Source organism: Pleurodeles waltl, chromosome 4_2 (genome assembly GCF_031143425.1).
Source record: "Pleurodeles waltl isolate 20211129_DDA chromosome 4_2, aPleWal1.hap1.20221129, whole genome shotgun sequence".
NCBI classification, from domain to species: Eukaryota; Metazoa; Chordata; class Amphibia; order Caudata; family Salamandridae; genus Pleurodeles; species Pleurodeles waltl.
In genome coordinates this window covers 98,324,585-98,346,777 of record NC_090443.1, presented here as the reverse complement: position 1 = coordinate 98,346,777, position 22,193 = coordinate 98,324,585, and the positions used below count along the sequence as shown (strand labels likewise).

The following is a 22,193-nucleotide window of genomic DNA, read 5'->3' as shown; positions in this document are numbered from 1 at the left end:
ATTATGTTTTCCATACAGAGCCATGTGCTAGACCGAAACATGCTCCTGTTAGCTAGAATTCTACTTAGTGTCACTAATATAATGTATTTGCAGGTGCATAAACCAATAACGTAATCAGTACCGTCATTATATTTGGCAGCAGGGCCTGGGTTCCCCCTTGCTATGTCTTCATCCCCTTCTTCTTGATCAGTCCCTGGTTCAGGGTCTTTATCATCAAGCTTGTTGATCAGTTTGTTCAATGTCGAGGCCAGATATTTGGATGCTTGCTTTCGGTCAAACTCTCCTTTCAGGCCCTCAGCTGCCAGCTCCTCCTGCGTCTGTAAAACAGTGATTCTGAGATGGTGTGCAGATTTTATGCTCCAGCCAAACACTCAGGCCAAACTTTTCTAAAACAAAAATAAACGCTTAAACAGTCCCTGTAAATTCTGAGTCAGTATGCCACATGGGATCCTGAATAATTTATCTAGACCAAGGAAAGTACTGTATTGACAGAATAGACCTAACAATAAAAAGTGAATGACAGAGACCAAAGCATGCATCAGCCTATATGAGCAGCCCAGGAGTGCCAGCCAAGACCAGCATTAACCTGGTCGGACAAGTCAAGAGGCACAGGCCAAACCTAGAACTCCATGGTTAGGGATACAGGTCAAAACATGCATTCACTAGGCTGAGTGGCTCTAGGTTGCACAAATCAAGCAATCATCACCTGCCAAGGGCAGACCCGAGACATACAAAGGCAAGTGTTAATAAACAACGCAGGCTCGGTAAAGGAAGGATCTGGTCAAGTTTGGACAACAAAAAGCAAGGCAGGACTGAGATACTTAGCCCTTATACCATGGTACAGGAGCTCGACCAGAAGTCCACCATGCCCACTTCTGCAGCTCTGAACATTTCACAATTCCCATTGTGTGCTGAAACACAGCAAAAATTAACAGAGCAAAAGCATACTTTACCTCATCAATTATGTTGTCAAATTGACTTTCCACGCCAACTTTCACATCCTCTTTCACCTCAGACATTTCAGATTTGGGTATGAGGATATCCTCCAGCTCTTTCTCAAACTCTCGGAGTAGCTCACTCTCATCATCATCATCTTCAGGTGGTTTCTCAGTTTGTGCCACGTCATCGCTGGCTAGGGTTTCTGTGCTTTGAGTCAAGTCATCTGGGGGTATCTCCTCATCTTCCTGCTACAGGAGATAAAGATAAAAGTTGATCCAAAAGACTAAATTATCACCTGGGATACTTCATAGTGGACCAAGATTCAGTATCTACTCAATCAGCATTGGGCTGGGGATGGACAGATCCAGTTCCAGGCTAACTAGCCTATCCTGTCAAAATGAGCGCTCAGCTGCCCAAAAGGGTATCAAACCTACACGGATTATTACTCTTACGGTTCTCTACGTACACCAGTGACTTAAGTTAATTTCTAACAATGACAATGCATGTCCATTCACAAACAACATCTTTTGTAAATACTAATGCGATGCTTGATTGCAAAACAGGAGCAAGAAATAACATACCAAGTAGTGAAATAGATGCTATGCCCTTAGAATTTTCAATTGGGACAAAATAGTAAACCACACCACTATTTGTGGGAAGGAAGAAAGGAGTGAAAGAAAAGCAAACATGTTTGTGGATATTGCGAATGATCAGGGGATTATTTTAAATGGGCTTATTTATTCCAACCAGATCTGTATAATAAAAGTCCAAAATGAAAGTCCTTTTAGGGACATTTTCATTAAATGCAAAGGAAGATGTGAAGTGTAACATTGGTAATTTGCAAAAAAATCAACACTTTATATTCTCATAACAGGCATCGGATATGAACGAAATTTGCAGGAGAATGTGCCTGCTGTGGAAGAGAAAGTTAGTTGCAAGCACAAACAGTTCCCCTGCATGTTTTCTTAAAGATGTTCATGCTGTTACGAAGGGTGTCTTGGAGCAACACTTATTTTGTTCTAACATTTGAATGACACTAGCGAACTGCTCTGTTTGCAACCTTACAGCGTTTAAAACTAGGAAAAGGACTTAACACTATGTAGTATTTCCTTTCTGTTTGGAGCAAGTGCAAAACATCACCTTGTTCCAAACAGGGGAGACTGGGAGGGTTGTATGTGATTCTATGTCGGGACCAGAGGTAAGGATTATGCTACCCTTTATTCAAATTTTATTTCCAGCAGCCATATTAAACATGAACAAACTCTCTTTCCCATTAACGCCTGGGAAAAGTAAACAAACTTTTAGCCTATCACAGAAACGTCACTTTTCCATAATTCCATGTCGATCGTCATGCCCCCCCCCCCCCCTTTCTCCCCTGCTCCAGCAGCCACGGTTAAGTGTTTGCTGTATTCCACACGGGGCTATTTCGTACTGTAGGCTAATTGTTTTATGCTCTTAGTTGTACTTTAACAATGTGCAGAGACTAACAACCACTTTTTTATTCCCAGTGGGCCGCAGCAATGGTCACCGCAGTTCTTATGCAGCTTCCTCCCCCCCCCCCCACTGCAGACTGTGGCTGCCAGCATGGGGCGGACTACGTTTCAAGTTTATCGCAGAGGATGCTCTTCTCTTTCCCAGCGGTACGCATGTAATAGCGCCAAAGGATTTCCCGTATTGGGTGGATGAAGGGTGCCCGACTGCTGACTTTGCTACTGGCAATGCCCGCCTTTCTGGAGTTTGAATGCCACTTTTAGGGAATTTAGACATAAAGACATGGGTGTTAAAACGCAGTATACAACTACTGCGCATAGAGTGACACCGACCCAGGCAATCATTCATTGTTTTACACTGGGCCTTCTGAAAACTGATATGGCTTGAGAAGTCCTCAGGGCAAAAAAGACACCGATTGATCTCCGATGGCCACAAAACCGTAACTCAGCCCTCCAGTATTAAACTAAGGCCACATCATGCAGAAGTTGGATGAATCATACACTAAGGAGGAATGTGTGTCCTACTTCTCCTTCGTGGATGATTTTTGAGACGGTAGATGTCCCCATACATAAACCCGCATCCAATGCCGTGGCTCATCTAAAGAAGAGGCTAATGCAACTTGCACAAAAGTGCTTGAACTACACCCCTGGACGAAAGACTAATCTGCACTCTAAGTGGTCTCTTAACCTCAAGGGAAACTTGAATCAAGCTCTTCTAAGAAAGGGGGGAAAATAACTAACCCAGGCAGTCGACCTTGACACCTTTGACTGGATCTAGAGTATCTTTTTGTCACATGATTTCTTCCCTGAGAGGAACTCACTACTATCCCTAATTCAAGGCCTCCAATCTGGGAGGTCCAGACCCTCATACCTTCAGTCTGCACTCCCCAATGCCCCTGAACGAGAATGATTTCAAAGGAGAGTCAGAGGGTGATTTGAGGCAGAACAGAGTTTAGCTCAATCCTCAGCAGCTCACCGTGCGAGGGACACACTCCAGCCGCAATCAGTCACTGCTGTAGGGCCTGGAGAAGGAAGTGGGGACCACTGGCTTTGCCCCCAAACCCCAGATTTCACTTGATGGACTGGGAGTCTACGGTCCGCCCCTCGCTTTCACCACTCCCGGCAAGGGCAAAATGGTGGACCTGCAAGGTCCACTCTCCAAGTCCCAGGCTGCTGTAGACCAGACCCCAGATGCAGGCTCACCAAGAAACACACCCCCTTCCTCCACAGGGCTAAGGGTGATTAGCAGCTGCCTCCATGTCTTACAGTCTCGAATGGGAGGTCCAGGTGCCTCAGATGACGTCGAAATGCAAGCAATACAAAATTCCTTGACATGGCAGAGGAGGCAAAGGAATCAAGATCCCTAATCTTCCCAGATCAGCTGTGCACAGAAGGCCATTACATTATTGGGCACCGCTAATTGTATTATATTGACAGACGCAGTCACTTCTAATCAAAGTTGATCCAAAGTTGGAGCCACCTCAAATGCTGGAGCGGTTATTCAGGATTGGTTAGTCAGAGACACTTTCATAAATGATCTGGATAAGTTTGTTCAACTTTCACCTTCTTAGACACAAGTGCAAGTTCCATTAAAAGGATGTTTAATTGCAAGTTTTTTTTATTTTTTGTTGGGGTTAGTCATGGCAGAAGGTGCTCAACGGGTCATTTCCAATACCTAGCCCTCTGCCGGAGTCAAGGCTCCAGATAGGGACACTGGCAGGACCAGGCTAGGGTTATTAGGGCTTATTCCTCTTAAAAGGCTTCCTATGTATGTAGGGTTCCAGAGGCGACTTCAGAGGAACCAACAACATGTCTACTGTACACGATAAGCATTCACACTTCTTCAATTTCAATAGTATGGGTCAGGTTGACAGATTCTCTCCCTAAGTGTCAGACTCAAATATCAGACGCATGGGTCCTGCAAAAGGTCCAAGGATCCTGGATCGACTTTTATGGTGACAATACCAAAGCTTAAGTCCCCCTCCCCTCATCTTCTCAGAACAGGCCGCCTCCCTAGGAGTAACGGAGCTACTTGCCAACGGCATAATACCTCCCAAATTGACCCGTTCTAGGGGTTTCTTGAACAATATATTTCTTGGGAAAAAAAAGGAACGGGGACAACGCCTCATCATATATCTCAAAGAGTTCAACAAGTGGCTGGTCCTTCGTCATTTCAGGGTGGAGGGCGTTCACCTCTTAAGAGATCTCCTGATGTCCAGCAACTGGATGATCAATTTGGACCTCAAGGACGTCTATCTCACTGCTCATGTTTTAACCCCTCCTTGTTGTTTTCAACAATTTATTTGGGGTGCACAGATTTTATAGTTTACAATGCTTACGTTCAGGCTTTCTTCAGCACCAAAGCGTTTCACCAAGATGCTGAAACCGGCAAAGGAATACCTCCCGTACAGAGGCAGATGCCTCACTGTATGCCCCAGCAACATTCTTCTAATAGATCAATACCCAAGAAACCGATAGGAACAGCTCCCGACGATGGTGGACCTATGGGTGGACCTCTGTTTCATCAGCAATAAAGATAAATCTGTCTGATCACAAACCCAGAAGACCATATTTCTGGGGTTTGACAGATTTCACTCAGGCGACACAGTCTCCCATCACAGAAAATGGCAAAAATAAAGCAGAAACTAGACAAAAGTCTTCCAAAACCAGGGACATTGCTGTGTGACACACACCAAATGGGCCTATTATATTCATCCATCCAATCCACCCTCCTGTGTCCTCTCCATTACAGAGTCCTTCAACACCTAAAAAACCCACACCTTCCGATGAATCTCAAGGATTCATATATAGTACCTCTATCAGATGAGGCCAAGGAGGAGATAAGCTGGTAGCTTTCACACATGAAGGCCTAGAACGGGAGAGCAATACTAGACTACTAAGCAGATTTCATCATAGAACTGGATGCCAGCAGAACCGGCTGGAGGACCAGGAGTGGGGAATTCTCCACAGGAGGAAAATGGTCTGCTCAGATGAAAGATCTGCACATCAACTGCTTGGAATTGCTGGTGAGGTCCTTTGCAGTATAGTGCCGGATGAAGGACAGGATCCAATGTTGTGTCTTCTTGAAAACGGACAACATTGCATACATTTGATCCATAAATCACTTAGTGAGACCATGGATTGTCTTAGAACTCACCAACAACGTCTGGACTTACTGCCTGGAAAATCAGATCTTGTGGCAGAGCAATAACTTTCACAGAAATCCAACTAAGTGTCAGACTGGTACTCTCACCACCTGCAGGACATTGGCTCACGGAAATTAGACCAGACGGTATGCTGTATGATCTTGGCCAAAGGGAGCCTGATCATAATGGACCTCTTTACATCTCATCTCAATTACCTGCTAGATAGTTACTTCAGCTGGAGGCAGCAGCAATGGATGTATTTCTCCAGGACTGGTTAAAGAAAGCAGGTCATTAGTTTATCGTTTTACAATGATAGTGATGACCCTGCTGTGGAGATCGCAAGCCTGGTTTCCAGTTTTGAGGGAACTTTCCTGCGATTTTCCAATCTTCCCTCCTATGTTTCAAGATCTCTTTAGGCATCCTGGCAGGAACCCTCATAACCTAACCTCAACCTCTGGGGGAGGAGTTTGAGCTAAGAACGGATCACAAGCCACTCAGATATATTTTGTGAGAAAAACTTGGATACTGTTTCAAGTCGTGTTTGTAAGGGGTCGTGGCCTTACAGGATTATATTTTTAAGGTGATGAATATCCCTGGAGTGAAGAATAAAACTGTGAATTGTTTGTCATGCTTAAGTCTGAACTAAAATGATTCGGATCCCGATATGGAAGATGAGATTTGGGACCTACATGATTATATGGTCTGTGAGGTTACTGATGGTGTGGTCAGCGAGTCTGAGTGGAGATTTTCCTTTTTAGATGAAGATGACATTTTAACAGAGGTAAGAAATTTGCTTTTGGAAAGTGAAAAATGAATTGTTCGAAAGTAATGGGTTGCTATTAAGAAATAGAAGGATGATGTCATCTAGTAAAATCAGAGAGAAACTCATACAGTTGGGTCATTGTGGACACGGCTATTTTTAAGACAAAAAAAGAGGATCAGTTTTCGCTTCTGGTGGCCAGGTATGGACAAAAGTGACAAAAGTTATAAACCAATCAACTGAAGATGGTTGAGAAGCACCCCACAGAATGTGGCAGGAAGAAGCTTTGGACATCCTGGGGTCAGTCACTAGCAAAGCTGGTCAGTCAGATGTTTTAGTGCTGATGGATATATTCTTGCATTGGCCTCAAATATTTATTACACAAAGTGTAAAAACTGGCAAAGTAATTACTTTTCTCAGGGATTTTTTCAGCAAAGAGGGTTTCCAGATTGCATCTTGACAGGCAATGGAGTCCTACAGGTGTCCAAAGATATGGAGGATTTCTTATCTTTGAGAGAGATCAAACACAATTTTTTTTCTCTTTATCATCACAAAACTAATGTGATGGTAGAGAGGCTCAACAGTGTTAAAATAGTTTATTCAGATTTGTAAGGCACAAAATAAGAATTGTAAAAAAGACTTGTTGGAAAGGGTTGAAGTTTACCACCTAATCCCCCGCTCAGTTACAGGTCGAGTGCCCATGGAGTTGTTTCGGGAAAGGAAATCTAACACTATGGTGAAGCCATTGTGGATGATGTGTGACACTCTGGGGAGGGATTTGGGGGGAGGGGGGAGGTGCTAGAAGCTGGGGACGTGGTAAAGGTAAAACTCCCACAGAAATGTGGAACTTCAAAATTTTCTACACCTTTTCGAGTTGTGGACATATTTCAGAATTCTATTAAGCTTAGTGGCAACTGCATTTGGATCATAAATAGAGTTGTGGTAATACGTGCTAACCTGGAGAAAGGAAGTATCCTTACTGAGAATGGTAATGATTGTGAACCTTGGCTTAGGAAGCGCATTGTGGTTCCTCCTAGGTTTATGAATGATTATGTTTGAACACATATCTTATGTTTCCAAAAGATAATTTTTAATCTTCTCATTTGCCATTATTCACTATCTAGTTTGTTTGGTTTTGTGTTTGTTATGCTTTAGAATAATACTATAATGTCGTTTTTTTTTTTTTTTTAATTCAAAAGGGAAAGGTCTCTGGTATCCTGGTGTATTATAGTGTGATAATGATTAGTGTATAGAATGTACCTTGGGGGTTTGGAACGTGGAACTCAGATTACTTTTAGAATGATGTAAGGACAGTTTACCCCAGGCGGTTGAGGTGGCTGGGACGTTTCCATGTATCACTGACACTTGAATAAAGTTAATGTTGGATAAACCGTCTGTGTGTACATCTTCAATCACTACAGGCAGCTTACATCTCATGGCATGGAAGATTACTGGAAACATTAGAAGTTCTGGGTCTTTCGAGACCAGATGAGGCCTTTCTAGAACTGGACAGGTGCAGATGACACAGTCGAGAGGTATAAATCGGCATGGTCAAGATGGATAGTTTGGGCACACAGAGGGGTCTGGTCCCATAGGGACAGACATAGTTCACACCCTAAATTTCCCAGTCAACATGACATATAGGTCAGTGAATACATTCAGGTTGGCTATTTCAGCCAACAACTACCCCAGCAAAGGCCTCCTAGTAGGTGAGCACCCACTGGTTAGGAAACTACTTAGGGGCACTGGACTCTTCTGCTGGATCAAAGGTACTCTGTCTTTCTGAGATGTAGACCTGCTGCTCCATCTCTTCCTGTCCTGGCACAATATCAAATACCACTCAAGGAAGGAGCTATCAAAAGAATTAGCAATGTCTCAATGTCTACTTTTCTGCAGAGAGGTTTTGGATGTCAGAGCCCTGGATATAACAGGTTTGGTGTTTACTCTGGAAGGGGTCGCTCTTAAAATATCCCGGAGAATGAAGTGACATACCCTTCAGGTTCAAGTTTATTTAAAATATTTGAATCTCCAGAGAGGTCCACACATCATTTAACATGTCAAGTTCACTTCAATACACAGTCTTAAAAATATAAAAAACATACAACTTTTATAACAAATAATTTAATTTTCCAGAACCAAAAAAGCAGTCGACCAGTTGTATAAACAGTGCAAACATTATTATATATATATATATATATATATATATATATATATATATATATATATATATATATATTTTTTTTTTTTGTTTTTTAAAGCCTTAGGAATTGTCAATGAGGAAAGTATAGTACGGGGCAAATGATGATTATATGGTTAAGATCTAGTACGTCAATATTACATAATTAACAGATTCTTTTCTTAGCTGGTTGATTGCCCCATCCGCCTGTGATACATTTCTTTGATTCTTATCTTTAATCCCTGATCCAGACTATGAAGTTTTGCTTCTTTGAAGGATGCTGTATTTTTCAAAGTGTCAGAAGACAACTGGAAGAGTAACTGACTGTTACTGATTTCGTGAAAATCAAAAACAACAAGCCAGTGGGCTGCAAGACTTAAGAACTAGTAAGGTTTTATGACAAAATGCAAAATGACCCATCAACAGACACAGCTGTCATTTCACTACCTCCTCTAGGAGATGTTACAGAAACAATGAAAGATGGCCCGACATTTCACAACAAATGTAGTAGAGCTCATGTATATCATCATCGTTCCAAATAGGAGTAGAATTCCACTTGAGGAAATTCTCTTTTAAGCCTGAAAAAGTAGTACTGAGCAACTGGTCTTATATAAAAAAATATATATATTTCTGCTTCAGCAGTGAACTTTCAACAATGTTTACAAAATTAGTTCTTAAAGAAGAATACTTAGGTCTTGAGCTGTTACAAAGTGGAAGACTACGCACAGAAGAGTCTCAAATTAAACATCACTGTCTAGAAGACTCACACTTGGAAAGACGCTGTATACAGAATCATTTACACTTGTGGGAAATTTCTCCTGTTGAAAGTCTCCTGCAAACTTTTCTTTTGCAGCTGGAAAGCAGAACTAGAAAGATCTCTCTTTAAGGGTCATGAAGATCTTCCATACTAGAAAAAGGAGACTTAACACAGCTGTTGAAGTGTGAGTTTTTGTGCAGAAGCAGGACCATAGAAAATAAAGGAGTGTGTAGTCACTTATACAGCGCATCAGAGGAAGACACTATAATGATTTGACAGGGCCAGCTTTGTTGCATGGCCATATCCAAAAAAAAAGGCAAAGAATATCTAGCAGTGCCTAAAGATGGGTTAGTAAATCCTTTCCCTGTGCAAATGAGCAAAGGAAATAGAATGGTATTGCTAGTTTACCATTAATATTTGATATGTTGCCGCCATCTACAGTGGGACTGAGGAAAGCATTGTGAATCTGTAGACCAAAGAAGCCTTTTTGTTTGGATGTCCTGAACAAGTAAAAGGTCATGATCTTTATTTTCTCGCTAAAATATTTTAATTACTGCCATACCTGGTCTTTCTTCTACATTGGGCTAGCAACACTTGAAGTAAACTTTAGAGTTCACCTAATGGATTAACCTACTTAATGCATTCCATAAAAGCGATTCCATCTCTACAAGACAAGATGGTGTTTAGGAAAATGTGGCTTTTGAAGGATACATAGAGGACATTACAGAAAACAAGGCGGTTGTCTAGAAGCATTTATATCGAGTGGCACTACTTTTTCATACAGTAGAGTTCTGCTATTTCATTACCTTAAAAAGGTTTTGTAGTGCAGAATTAACACACAACGTTTAAGCCAACCCCAGTCTTCATTACACTCTACATGCCTTTAGTACTTTTATTTTGATCCTCTTGGAAGAATGCTAAGAGACAGCAATATTGTCTCATTTTTAACCCCAGCAAACGGAAATTATGAATTTCTATTTTGTTTAGTGCCTAAGAGAGCAATGCTATTGTTTTTCAACTTACTGATATCAGAAGCTTCACAGAGCACCAATCTGTTGCCTCCGAGCAACTTTAGAGTGATAAAAGATTTGATTCTCCTCACGTGGGTGCTACAAAACTGAAACAGGTATCTATTGCTTTTGCTTTGTGGTGGACACTGAAACAGTCTCCTGACAAGCACATACCTTACCAAAACAAGGTTTGGTCAGGGACTGAGTGTTCCTTACATAGTCTTCACAGACAAGCTCAGAATACAGGAGGATATAGGTTCTGCACAGAAGGCTGTCCCAAACCCAAAGCTTACTAAATCATAACTGCTGTGTAGAAAAATATTACAACAACGAAGGTTACCAAAGTGTAAAAAAAAAAAAAAACATTCTTGGATCATGGTGCTAATTTTCTCAGCCACAACAAACTTGTCAACAGCTCCTACAGTCAAGAGGTTGTGACTTGATGGTAGTGCTCCAGGCATCATTCACTAGCAGTAAAAAACACACATTTAAGGAGAAATTTGCACATGCTTCCTATTTATGCTGCTGGTAACTAATACAATGGCAATGATACTGAATTTGGTGATCGGCCAGAAATTAATTACCAATCTATACACAGAACTGGTTCATGATAGAGGGGGAATATAGCCAGAATGAGAGCAATAGGAAAGAGATTACCCGAAATCCCTAACAGATACAAATTGGAATATGGCATGCAAACAGGTTTAAAAAAATCTCAACAAATGCAAGATTCAAATTGATTAAATTCCCCTACCTCCACAAAGAGCAAGTTAATTATCTTTGCTAATGCTCTTTCTGGTAAAGACTATCTAGCAGCAAATTCCTTACCTTTCCTAACATTCCCCAGATGTCAGACTGAATCTGGAAACGTTTCCATAGAACCTCTCCGTACTGGCGTTGTTCAGCTCAGGAAATGATGTACGGAGCATATATAGTCACCACTTCCACGTGCAGACATCAGTTGTTGTCAGGACTGTTCATGACACGAGACGCAAATCCTCAAATGCAAACTGGCAGACAGTGTGCAGATTCCTAGACTTGGGATCTTATTAAAGGTAGAGGAAGGGAGGATCAGTGGGAAATCAGTGGCTAGATAGAGTGTCTACAATAAAGAGAGAGAGAGTTACCGCAGGTAAGTAACTTGTTGTTCTGATAGAGACTTCTAGCCGCAGATTCCTTATCTTTTGCATAATTACCATAGCAGTACTTAATGCCACAAGGGTTGTGGATGAACTCAAACCAGAAATTCCTGCAAGACATGACAAGCAAATTGCTCTTCTCTGCAGACTTGCAACTGAGTGGTAGCAACTCTGCCCTTGTGAAATGGGCACGCAGCCCTTCTGGAGACAGCTTTTTCGCCACTGCATGGAAGAGTTTAATGCAGAGCAGGATCCAGTGACAATGCTGTGCTTCAGCACAGCCTTGACTTTTTTCGCTCCGGCGAGCCCCACAAACCAGCTGATCGTCCACCCAGTGGTCCTTGGTACAGACGATGTAGAAGCGGAGTACCCTCTTGGGGTCCAAGCAATGGGAACCGATGAGTTGCAACATAAAATGTGGACAGTGTTAAGGGAAAAGCATCACAACTTTTAGGAGAAAGAACGCCCTGGCACGCAGAACCAGCTTTTCAGGGAAGTTGGTGATGTAAGGTGGATGAACACAGAGTTTAAACTCACTCACATGCTGTGCCAAGGTGAGAACAGTTTTGATAGTGAGGAACAGCTCAAATGGAGTACACATTGAATATGCGCGGATGAGGTCACATTTGGGTATGAAAGAAGGTAAAGGGGTACAACATATGTTGCAGTCCTTTAAAAAATGCATCACAACAGGTGATTCAAATAAAAAGGGCTAATCAGGCAACCGTAAGAAGGCAGAGAGGCCTGTGCCCAGAGCAATGCCTTACTGGGCGAGAGACCAAACAAATAATAAGACATCAGTCATCATCTTGACCTGTAGAGGGTCAATTTGGCGAGTACTGCACCAAACCAAAAATTAATTTCAATGACAGACGTATAAAGTTTTCGACGAGGGATGCCTGGCTGTCGAGGTGACATCAACCACCTCTGGAGGAAGGTTGAAGGTGTTCAGTCGTCGCCATGCAATCTTCACGAACAAAGGTGGAGGTTGTGAAGGCCAGGGTGGAGAAGACAACGGTTTTGTATGATAGCCGATCCTCCCAAAGAGGCAGCCTTACTGGAGGCCAGATGCTCAAACCCTGGAATTCTGGATACCATACTCTCAGTGCCTAGTCCAGAGCCAATAGGACGACTTGGGACCGATCTGTCCTGATCTTCTTGAGAACTCGGGGCTGGAGAGGTATAGGAGGAAAGGAGAACAGAAGTCCAGAGTTCCGACCAAGACCAAATGTGCCTCCAAGCCAGAGTCGCCTTGGAAAAGTCAATGCTGACATTGCGCGTTCTGCAGTTGGGAGAACTAATCAAGCTAAGTTTCTCCCCATTCACAGGACAGACCTTGCAATACCTCCGGGTGTAGCTGTTATTTGTAATCTGCTAGGTGCCCACAGCATTCAACGACTGTGTCAGGAAAATTTGGCTGGACCACCAGGAAAATTCCTTGGTGGTCCAGCCATTTCCAGAGGCGTAATACTCCCTGGCACAGGGTTTGCCACTTCACTGCTTCCTTTTTGTTGAATTACCACCTGGCAGTGATGTTATCTGCGAGTTCCTGCACCAGCCTCCCCTTAATGGATTGCAGAAAGGCTTTCAGCACAAAGCAGATGGCCCTTAGCTCCAAAAGGTTGATTTACAGATGGCTCTCTGCTAGAGACCAGAGGTCTCGGATCTCCATCTCTCAAAGATGGCTACCCCAAACCAGAAGCAATGTATTGGTCACCACTGGTCAAGCTCTGGGTGGGGAAGGGTGAACAGTCTGCTACTGACAGAATGGAAGTCCAGTGGCCACTACTGCAGATCTTTCATAGTTTCCCCCAAAATCCGGATGTGATCGGAGAGGTCCTCTTGATGTTGGTTTAGATTCCAATGCAGAGCTCACATTTGGCACAGGGCCTGTTCAACCAGTAGGATGAATGAGGCCATCAGTCCTAGCAGCTTCAAAGTCGACCTCACTTAAATTTTGACCAAGGCTGAACGATCCAGCTTATAGCTTGAAGGTCCTGGACTCTCTTTTCTGGGGGAAAGGCACAAAACCTAACTGTGTCCAGAATGGCTGCAATGAAAAAGAGCGTTTGAGAAGGAGTCAGGTGTGACTACAGGAAGTATATATTGAGCCCTAAAGATGACAGGAGGTGCGCCGTTGTCTTGAGGTGGTTGACGACTGCCTTCAACAGTCAGTCGTCCAGTTAGGGAAAAGACTGGACACCCCAAACCTCCGAAGGTTGACTGCCACCACTTTTGTGAACACCAGTGGGGTGCTAATAGGTCCAAAGGGGAGCACAGCAAACGGGAAATGCTTTTCTTCCATCACGAACAGCAGCTAGCGCCAGCAGGCATGACGGGAACATGGAAATAGGCACCCTGTAGGTCCAATTACACCATCCAGTGTATGGGTGAAGGACAGATAAGACCTAGGCCTTGGCGAGCATCTTTAATTTCTCTTTTTAGAGGAAGTGATTGAAAAGTTGCAGATCTAAAATGGTTCAAAAACCTCCATCCTTCTTGGGCACCAGAAAGTAGCGGGAATAGCAAATACGTCCTTCTTTTGGTTCTGGCACACTCTCTTTAGCCATAAAGGCCAACACTTCCTGTTGCAAAATGGATAGATGGTTCATGCTCAATCGTTGGGTAGATAGAATGTGCGGCGGGGATGAAAGAAAGAACAAAGCGCAACCCTTATGGAAAATTTTAAGGACCCACCTGTCCAATGTGATTGCTTGCCAACCAGTACAGAATTGATGGATTCTGCCTCCTATCGGATGACTGACGCTGTTAGGGGACATTGAGGAGGTGTGGCAGGTGGGGCAGCTGCAGGGGGGTGGTGGTGGTGGACTAGGTGGCACAATGACTTTGCCCGCACCACGGCCTCTACAGCAAAATTGCTAGGTTCCCTGCTGTGGTGGGGTACGCTGCCGGTAGGGAAGGCCTCTACCGAAGCAACAAAAGGACTGGTGGAATTGCTGCTGCTTGCGGGGCTGGGTGAAGAGGCAGAGGGACCAAACAGTAGCCCTACTCTCCTTGAAGTGCGCAATGGCAGAGTCACCCTTTTCCTCAAACAAACAGGTCCCAAGCAAGAGATGGCGGTGTCTCTAAGCCACACCAAATCAAGAACTTTGTTGCATCACAACTGTCTTGTAGTGCCTGTGAGAAGACAAGCCAAAGGTCTTCGGGAATGTCGGGAAGGACTTGTGCTATCCAGTTCCAAAGTGCATGGGTGTAGCAGCCTAGAAGGCACAAGGCATTAATTGATTGGATGGTCAAGCTGGCTGAGGAGAATAACCTCTTCCTGAACATCTCCAGTCTCCTGGATTCCCTATCAGGGAAGTGGTTGGGAAATTGTTTGGGTTTGTCCAGCTACTGGAAGCTTGCACCACAAGAATCTCTGAAGAGGGGTGGTGGGACATAAAAGGCCTGGTCGCCCGGAGCAGGATGGTAATGCCAGGCAATCTGACGATTCACTGCAGGACCGGTACAAGACTTAGCCCTAGCCCCTTGGAGGGTTTCTGTCAAGGCCTTATTGAATGGTAGAAGAGGCTCAGAAGCAGTCTGGCCAGGCTGCAAGACTTCAGTCAGTACATCTGTTTTCACCTTTATGGTGGGGAGGTCAGGTCAAGCACTTCTTACACCCTACGCATAACCATGGCATGAGAGGCAGATTCCTCCATTGCTAGTCCTGGAAGAGAAAATGTCTGTTTCTGAGGAGGTATTCAGCCACTAGCATCTTGCAAGTCCACATACCAATCATCATCTACACAGGGCCGAACAAACTAATCACCCTGTTCACCATCATTGTCTGAATCCAATCTACAAAGGAAGTGGAGAGAATGTTGTCTGCCTTGAGGTAAAGCTAACAGAGACATCTTGGTCGCATTCAGTTGTGACATAAGTCAATGTTAGATCAGCAAGAAGAGAGCCACCAATTCAGGCAGTGAAGTCGGCATCAACATCACCAGGCCTCGTGAGGTGGTGGGCGCCTGGGCAGCATCGGTACTGGAGAATGGGGGAGAGGCAGCTTGGTAATCCTGCTGGTGTCAAAGGCAAACTTGCTGGTCGTATTCCAGGAGACCCTGTTGGCTCCATGGGGCCCGCAGAAGTCCAGAGAGATCCAAACAACCGGCGCACAGCTGCACAGAGCTCTTCGATCAGGTGCGTGGCTTAAGGCCCTGGGAATTCGGGTGTGATGGAACTAGCTGCGGAATCGGATCTGGAGTTGGCAGTCTTTAGGAGCTGAAACCGGACCGTTTGCGCAGCGTACCTGCTTTCTCAGGGGCATGGGAATAGCGCAAAAGAGCAGAGTTCCATTTAACTTCTTAGGTTTCTTGTGCTCACCTGAGGAGTGGAGTTAAAAAAAAAAAAAAAAAAACAAGGGGGAATCCAAATTATAGAAAAGGACCTGGGGTATAAGTATTTTGTCAAAAACAGTGATCCCTTACAGAGTCAAATACTTTTCCAGTACACACAGAGATACAATGAAATCTGAGAGTGTAAAAAAATATAATTTATTGTGCGTGTACCAATTTCAAGGATAAAATGCAAAAAGTAAATGTTATATAAAAGGAAAAAATAAGGGTGAAAGGGCCAACTCCCCGCAATGCTTGAGTCGTCACAAAAAAACATGGGATCAGATTAATCCACTAAAAAGTGGTTATGCATATACTTCTGTGGAAAGCATGAGCTCTTACGGAGTATTATATTATGTACAATACCATTTTTGGTCACAAATAATAAGCACAAGGAAATGTCATGTTTCAGGGTCAAAAAAAAAGTAAAGCACCACTTCTTATATAAGGAACCAATCCTCAATATACAATACTTAGAAGTGCAATTATTCAGCATTTCTTTGTTTCAGGCAACAGACATCAACACAAAGGAATATCATATTTTTCCGCTGAATTTGTGCTGTACCACTACTCAAACAAAGAACCATTAATTGATAAACACATTTTTTTTTTGACGTTTCTGTTCCTTAAAGGAATTTGCATAGGACCACCACGAGGACTAGAAATTAGTGCCTGAGAGTATTCTAAAAAAGAAACAGAAAAACTGACTTAATTTCACAAAATTGCATGAACAAAGTAAATTACAAATAGTCTGGTTGTCACTGAAAGGCCAGTATGGTGAAAAATAAGTACCAGGAAAGGATCCCACACTGAGACTGGCAAACAGGAGGAGAACAAGTGAAAGAGGGAACAAACCTCACAGTATCAATACTGCTCCATGTAAAAAGTATGCCAAAGATTGCAGTCAACTGAAACCACCAGAAAGTCAATGGGGTGTATAAGAGAGAACCACGCTACGGCTGTGAAGCAGCTCATACATGGTGTGAGTGACAATATCTAACAAGAACTAGTGAGTTGTGAGTAAAAACAGCCAAAATAGATAATACCTTATAATTGATACACTTCACATTCAAATATCCATAAATATCATCTTGCTGTACCATTCAGAATGGAAGGCTCAGGTAACCCTATCTGGATTAACAATAGAACACTGAATGAATACCACAATAGTCGTAGATACACAGAGGTGTAAATAGTGTGCTACAGACTCACCAATCGCAAGAATTCAAATAAAAAATGGAGTTACGGTGCGTGTTCAAGACCACTCAGCCACAATAAGATGCAGGTGAACCCAGAGTAGGGGGGTGCATGATAGTAGTCTTGCAAGAGTAAGTACGCTGTAGGCATGGAAACTCGAGTCAATCGATGCGCATCATCCTAAAAGGACGTGTAAAATACCAGTGAATATCGCAGGAATGACAATTATACCGGACGCATTTAAAGATCAGGCTGAGTTTTCAGTGTGCTAGAAAGCAGAAGTGTTTAACCGCGAAATAAAAGGAAGAAACAAACAGCAGATTCAATGGTTCGGCGCCATCTTGAGTGTACTCAAAGTATCAAAAACGCTATGTGAAGAAGAGTAACGTGGACAACACACTAATTGGCACAGCACCATCTTGAATGTACATAATGTCTCATAGGAGACGGCATAAGCAACGGAAAACAGCTAATTCCGAGCCCAAGGGCTGTACGTCATATTAAGGGTGTTCTACCTATAGTAACAAAAATAATCCAGACATTTTGGTGCCAGGTAAAGCATGCGAATTATAGAAAGCATAAACTTAGTGTCTAAGTAAAGAAACATATTGAACCAACCAGTGCCCAATTGCAGAAGCAACTATACCAACCGAATGGCATTTTGCAAATATGAAGAGACTGATAACTATAATATTCATAAGTCATATAGCCAGACACAATCTAAATAGCCATGACAGCCACAGTATTCAAATTGAAAATAACTAAAAAAACAAAAATAAATAAGTGTCCAAAATTCAAGAACACCGCATGAGGTTACTAATGATGACCCAAACAATCTGCAATATATAAAATGAAACCGCAAGAGTGAGTCAATTCAAGAAATGAAGTTGTAGCGTAGAATTAAAGAATGAAAGAAAAATAAATCAAAAAACATATCCCAATCATACAGAGCTTGTTGTCTAACCCTCCACGTTCATAATTATAACCAGTCACGGCATACTGTCACCACAGTACATCATTCTGCAAAGGGCAAACATGAGAAAAATCTATAGTCTGCAAATCATGGTAATTCGAGACAAGAGTACATAATATGTAATTGATTATCATGTTATGTCAGTGCAGTCCAAATCTCATGCGGTAACAATGCAGTTCAATCTTCCATACGAAGTGCAAACATCGGTCATTCAATACAAACCCCTCCCGCATTCAGTAGCAACCAATGTTCCGAAATACTTTTTTTTTTTCAAGTTTCAAAATGCGAGAGAAAGTAGCGACATACCATGTGTTCCTTATTCATTTTTAATTAACAGCACCTCACATGGACAATACCACGCCCTTTTCATAGAGCGTTTCACTAATTTATGCGGGTAGCCCCTACTGATAAATTGTCCCACCAGGGTATTAGCCTCTTAGAAAAAAAATCTTCTTTCAAGAAACAATTTCTGCTAATGCATAGAAACTTCATGTAGTGAATCCCCAAGTGCCCGGGGAGGGTGGCTCGCATATGATAAAACTGTGTTCCTCTCAGTGGGTTTCCAAGAGTGTGGTGTATAATTCACCCCCTGAAGTTCTGATCAAAATATTCAGAAATTAAAACTGTGATTTACTATATGTGAGCGTAAATTTAAGCCTACTACAATTAGCATTGAGCCATTCAGAAAACCCAATCAATGTGCCGACAGGGCAGTGCCCTCAAGATGGTCCATGAAAAGGATGGCCAAATTAGGGGCGAAAACAGCCCCCAAAGATATCCCTTTAACCTTTTGGTAATAATGGCCGTCAAAGTAGAAAAATTGGAAGATTGAAGATTTGGGGCACAATGAAGATCAAAGTCTAGACCAGCTCCATCCGTTCTGGGAGCGAGTATGGAATCAAGCCTTGGAGCGGGATTTGCAGCGGTCCCAACTCTGCTTCTTTTTGTGCTTGCTGACAAAGACAAAGACAAGTTTCACCTCACATTACCTGATGGCGTAAGGGTTCTTCAACGCGCAGTCTACGCAGGTCTTAGCGTCGTGGCTTAATCCCAGACATCACAGGCACATCTGGTGGGGATCTGTCACAGACATCTGTTTACAACAGTCCCTACAGGGCTTAAACCCCGTCATTTTATGAGGTGACATCTTTTGCACACTGAGAAATTGTGCACAAAAATCGTAGGTAAAAGTGTCTCTGAGAGATGACAGGAAGCTCCAGGTCTGCGTCTGGTGGTACGGAAATAAAGGAACTGACGTCAGCGCGTTGGAGTGGCACATATATAAGCCCCACATGTCACTTCCAGAGCGTATCAGCTCCAGTGGAAAGCAGCAAGGTGCCACGTTGCAGCACGCAGAGGTACTACAGAAAAGTTTCCACGTCCAGTCTGACATCTGGGGAATATTCAAAAGGTGAAGAATCTACAGCTAGAAGTCTCAATCAGAAACATCAATATCCTCCAACTGTAATAGAAGCCATAAACCTGAGGCCAAATTTCTACATAAAGAATTGGAGAGTGCAACCTTGTGAAAATTCTGGGACATATACTAGAAGGAATGTGTAAAGTGACGGGATCGGAACTGAAAAGACCATTAAAGAACGCCTCTTGGGCATGCATCACAACCCCCACCCCACCCCACTAAAAAGTCCAATAAGATTATGGGGCGATAGGCCTCACTGGGCAGAGTACCTCTGAAAAAGCCATAGCTATACATTGGATTAAACTACTTGATCCAAGATATCAGAAGTGGAGGAGGGATTTGGAGCAATCTGCAGTGGCTGAAGAACAACACATCAAGCAAAACAGAAGTGATGGAAAACTAACAGAAGATTTAAGACACTAGGGGTGTATCACACATAGGGTGCATTCTCCTCATTTGCGCCATGGCGCACCTTTCAAAAGGAGCACCCTGCACACATAGGGGGAAGTGCGTTGTATTAGAGTTTAGAGTTAATGTCCTGCACATTTATGAGAAATACAGAGTAACTGTTTAAAAGCTGCTCCATGTTTCTCAGTGCATGCAGCACGTCACCTGCATTTTTAAGGAGTATTAGAGATCCCTTGCAGGCGGGTGTAGTGACTGACAGCACACGCCTGTAAGGGGATGTCTGGGGTGTACACAGGACGCCCTTCCCTTCTCTAGTGGGCTGCTATCAGGGATGCACTGACAGTGTCCATCTCCTGACAGCTTCTTTTCCTGTGCACCTGTGTCTATAACATGGCGCAGCAGCAAAGGGATTCCATCATTTGCATGGGGCTACACCCCCAATGCAAATGATGGAACACCCTCTGGTTATAATACTGGTGCTATATGTGCACCAGCGCTATCTTTATTACAGAAAGGTCAACACAAGTATCTGCGGCCCTTTCTGTAATACGAAAGTGCCCCAGGGGCACACAAAGCGGGCGCAAATGCCCATTGTGCCCCTGGGGCACTTTCCATAATATGGCCCCAGACCTCCCTGAACATCAGAAAAGGCACTACCCCAAAGAGGGTAAACAGTAAAACAAGAGGAGGGGAGGGGGTAGAGAGTATACACCACTACACTTATAATTTTCAGACATATTAGAAGGGATATGATGTCAAGAAAGCTGGATAATGTCTTGGGAAAGGAGCAAATAATGAAAACGCAAGTTGTTCTGTGGAGTGGCTCCATGTAAAAGAGAAAAAACATGAATGCCATGCTTTTTCTGCTGAAAGACCGACTGTACGTTTGTATAAGTTGTTACTGTTTATTTGATACACATAAAATCAATATATATATTTTTTTAAACATGCATTTACAGCAGTGTCAATCTTTTTATGGTCCCTTTGCGTCACAAGATTGAATATAATAAAGCAATCTTGAAAAAGTGCAAGGACTGTAATTAGCGGCTTGTGGTATGCTGGTATCACTTTTATAGAAAATTTGATGTTACCAAACAGCCTGTGTTGCATTCTAATAAACCAACCGCCAAACGGACTATCATTCTATGACATCTTAGGGGGATAAAAACATTGAAGATTTTATGCTGCAGGAAAAGGGAAGGTTATGTATGTCGTTAAAGAGTTGTCTGAGAAGGTTATGCACTTAGGACGTCCATCAGTTTCCAACGCTACTGATATTGCTGAACAAATTCCATGCAGTGCTGGATCATACGCTGATTTGTGTTCAGAAATTCTTGGTACAGCATCTGCCTTGTTTTAATTCGGTACAATTATGGTGAGATGTTCTTTTCAGACTTTGACAAGGTAAAAGGAATGAAATGAACCCATATAAACACATATAAAATTCTGTTGTTTTTGTCATTCTTACACTGACTGTCTGTCCACAAACCCACCTTTTTCACATTTTGCTTCAGCCCATCGATGAACTTAACAAGCTCTTCGGAATTTCGAATAACTTTGTATTGAAACTTTTTCCCCACACCTGGAAGAAAACAGAAAAATGGCATGTTAGCAACAAGCACTCTTCTCTATGTGGTCAAAAAAGGTATGGATAAAGAATGCAGCTTTCTGTGGCCGCATCTTCTGACTGGGGGGAGGGGGTGAATTGGAAAAATATATAGTGCTTTAATAAAGTTTCTCTTTATGCATTGTTCTAATCTTTAACGAAACACATGCCTCAAAACCCTGTTTTTGTGCAGGGTGCCTGAAATTCAGGCTAATACAAATTTTAATCAGGTATTCATGTTAAATTGTGCAATGTAATAAATTCAGGATTGTTCTCGCCACTTCTCAATAATGCTTTGCGAATTTCCAAACAAAGAACCATATTACACACCAAAGTACTGGCTCTTGGAAGCATATGATGGACTCATCATTTTCATTTTATTTAATGCTTTGCCTGTAGTTACATTGGCTAAAATCAAAAAGTGTTTCCCCAAACTGAATTACTGTCAAATTAACCCACTTATCAACATGCCTGCAAAATAAGATACTATATGCATATGTCATTGTAGAACAGGTTTTCAAATTGCTTCTAACATATACCCGTAACTCGTGACTATTCAGCAATAAACTACTTTTGAGAAAGTCAACTAAAAACTGCTGATACATGCGTGCCATCCTTTGACGAACTTATAAAACATCTCTGATATATATCATCCTAAAATAAGACTACAGGCAACCTCGTGAATGAACATCATCTCACAACAGGGCTAAAGCTTAGCCCCGACATATGTCATTTTAGAATGAGTCAATGAACTATTTGCAATATGCACAAATCTTTAAAAGGTTAACAGATTAACTTCAACATCTATGCAAACCTGGAGTGAGTCTGTGCCTCA

The 22,193-nt window shown here is 42.6% G+C and overlaps 1 protein-coding gene across 4 annotated transcripts in view; it reads right to left on the bottom strand.

Annotated features, from left to right (window-relative positions):
• Nucleotides 1-22,193, bottom strand: part of OS9 (OS9 endoplasmic reticulum lectin) — a 171,891-nt gene that overhangs the window by 57,549 nt on the left and 92,149 nt on the right. For 3 of the 4 annotated variants that reach the window (XM_069230851.1, XM_069230848.1, XM_069230850.1), the window contains 3 exons: nucleotides 21,246-21,334; nucleotides 954-1,187; nucleotides 122-317 (listed from right to left, as the gene is read on the bottom strand). In XM_069230851.1, the coding sequence (XP_069086952.1) occupies nucleotides 122-317; nucleotides 954-1,187; nucleotides 21,246-21,334 (519 nt within the window). The remainder of the gene's footprint in view (nucleotides 1-121; nucleotides 318-953; nucleotides 1,188-21,245; nucleotides 21,335-22,193) is intronic. The other variant, XM_069230849.1, reaches the window with a different exon arrangement.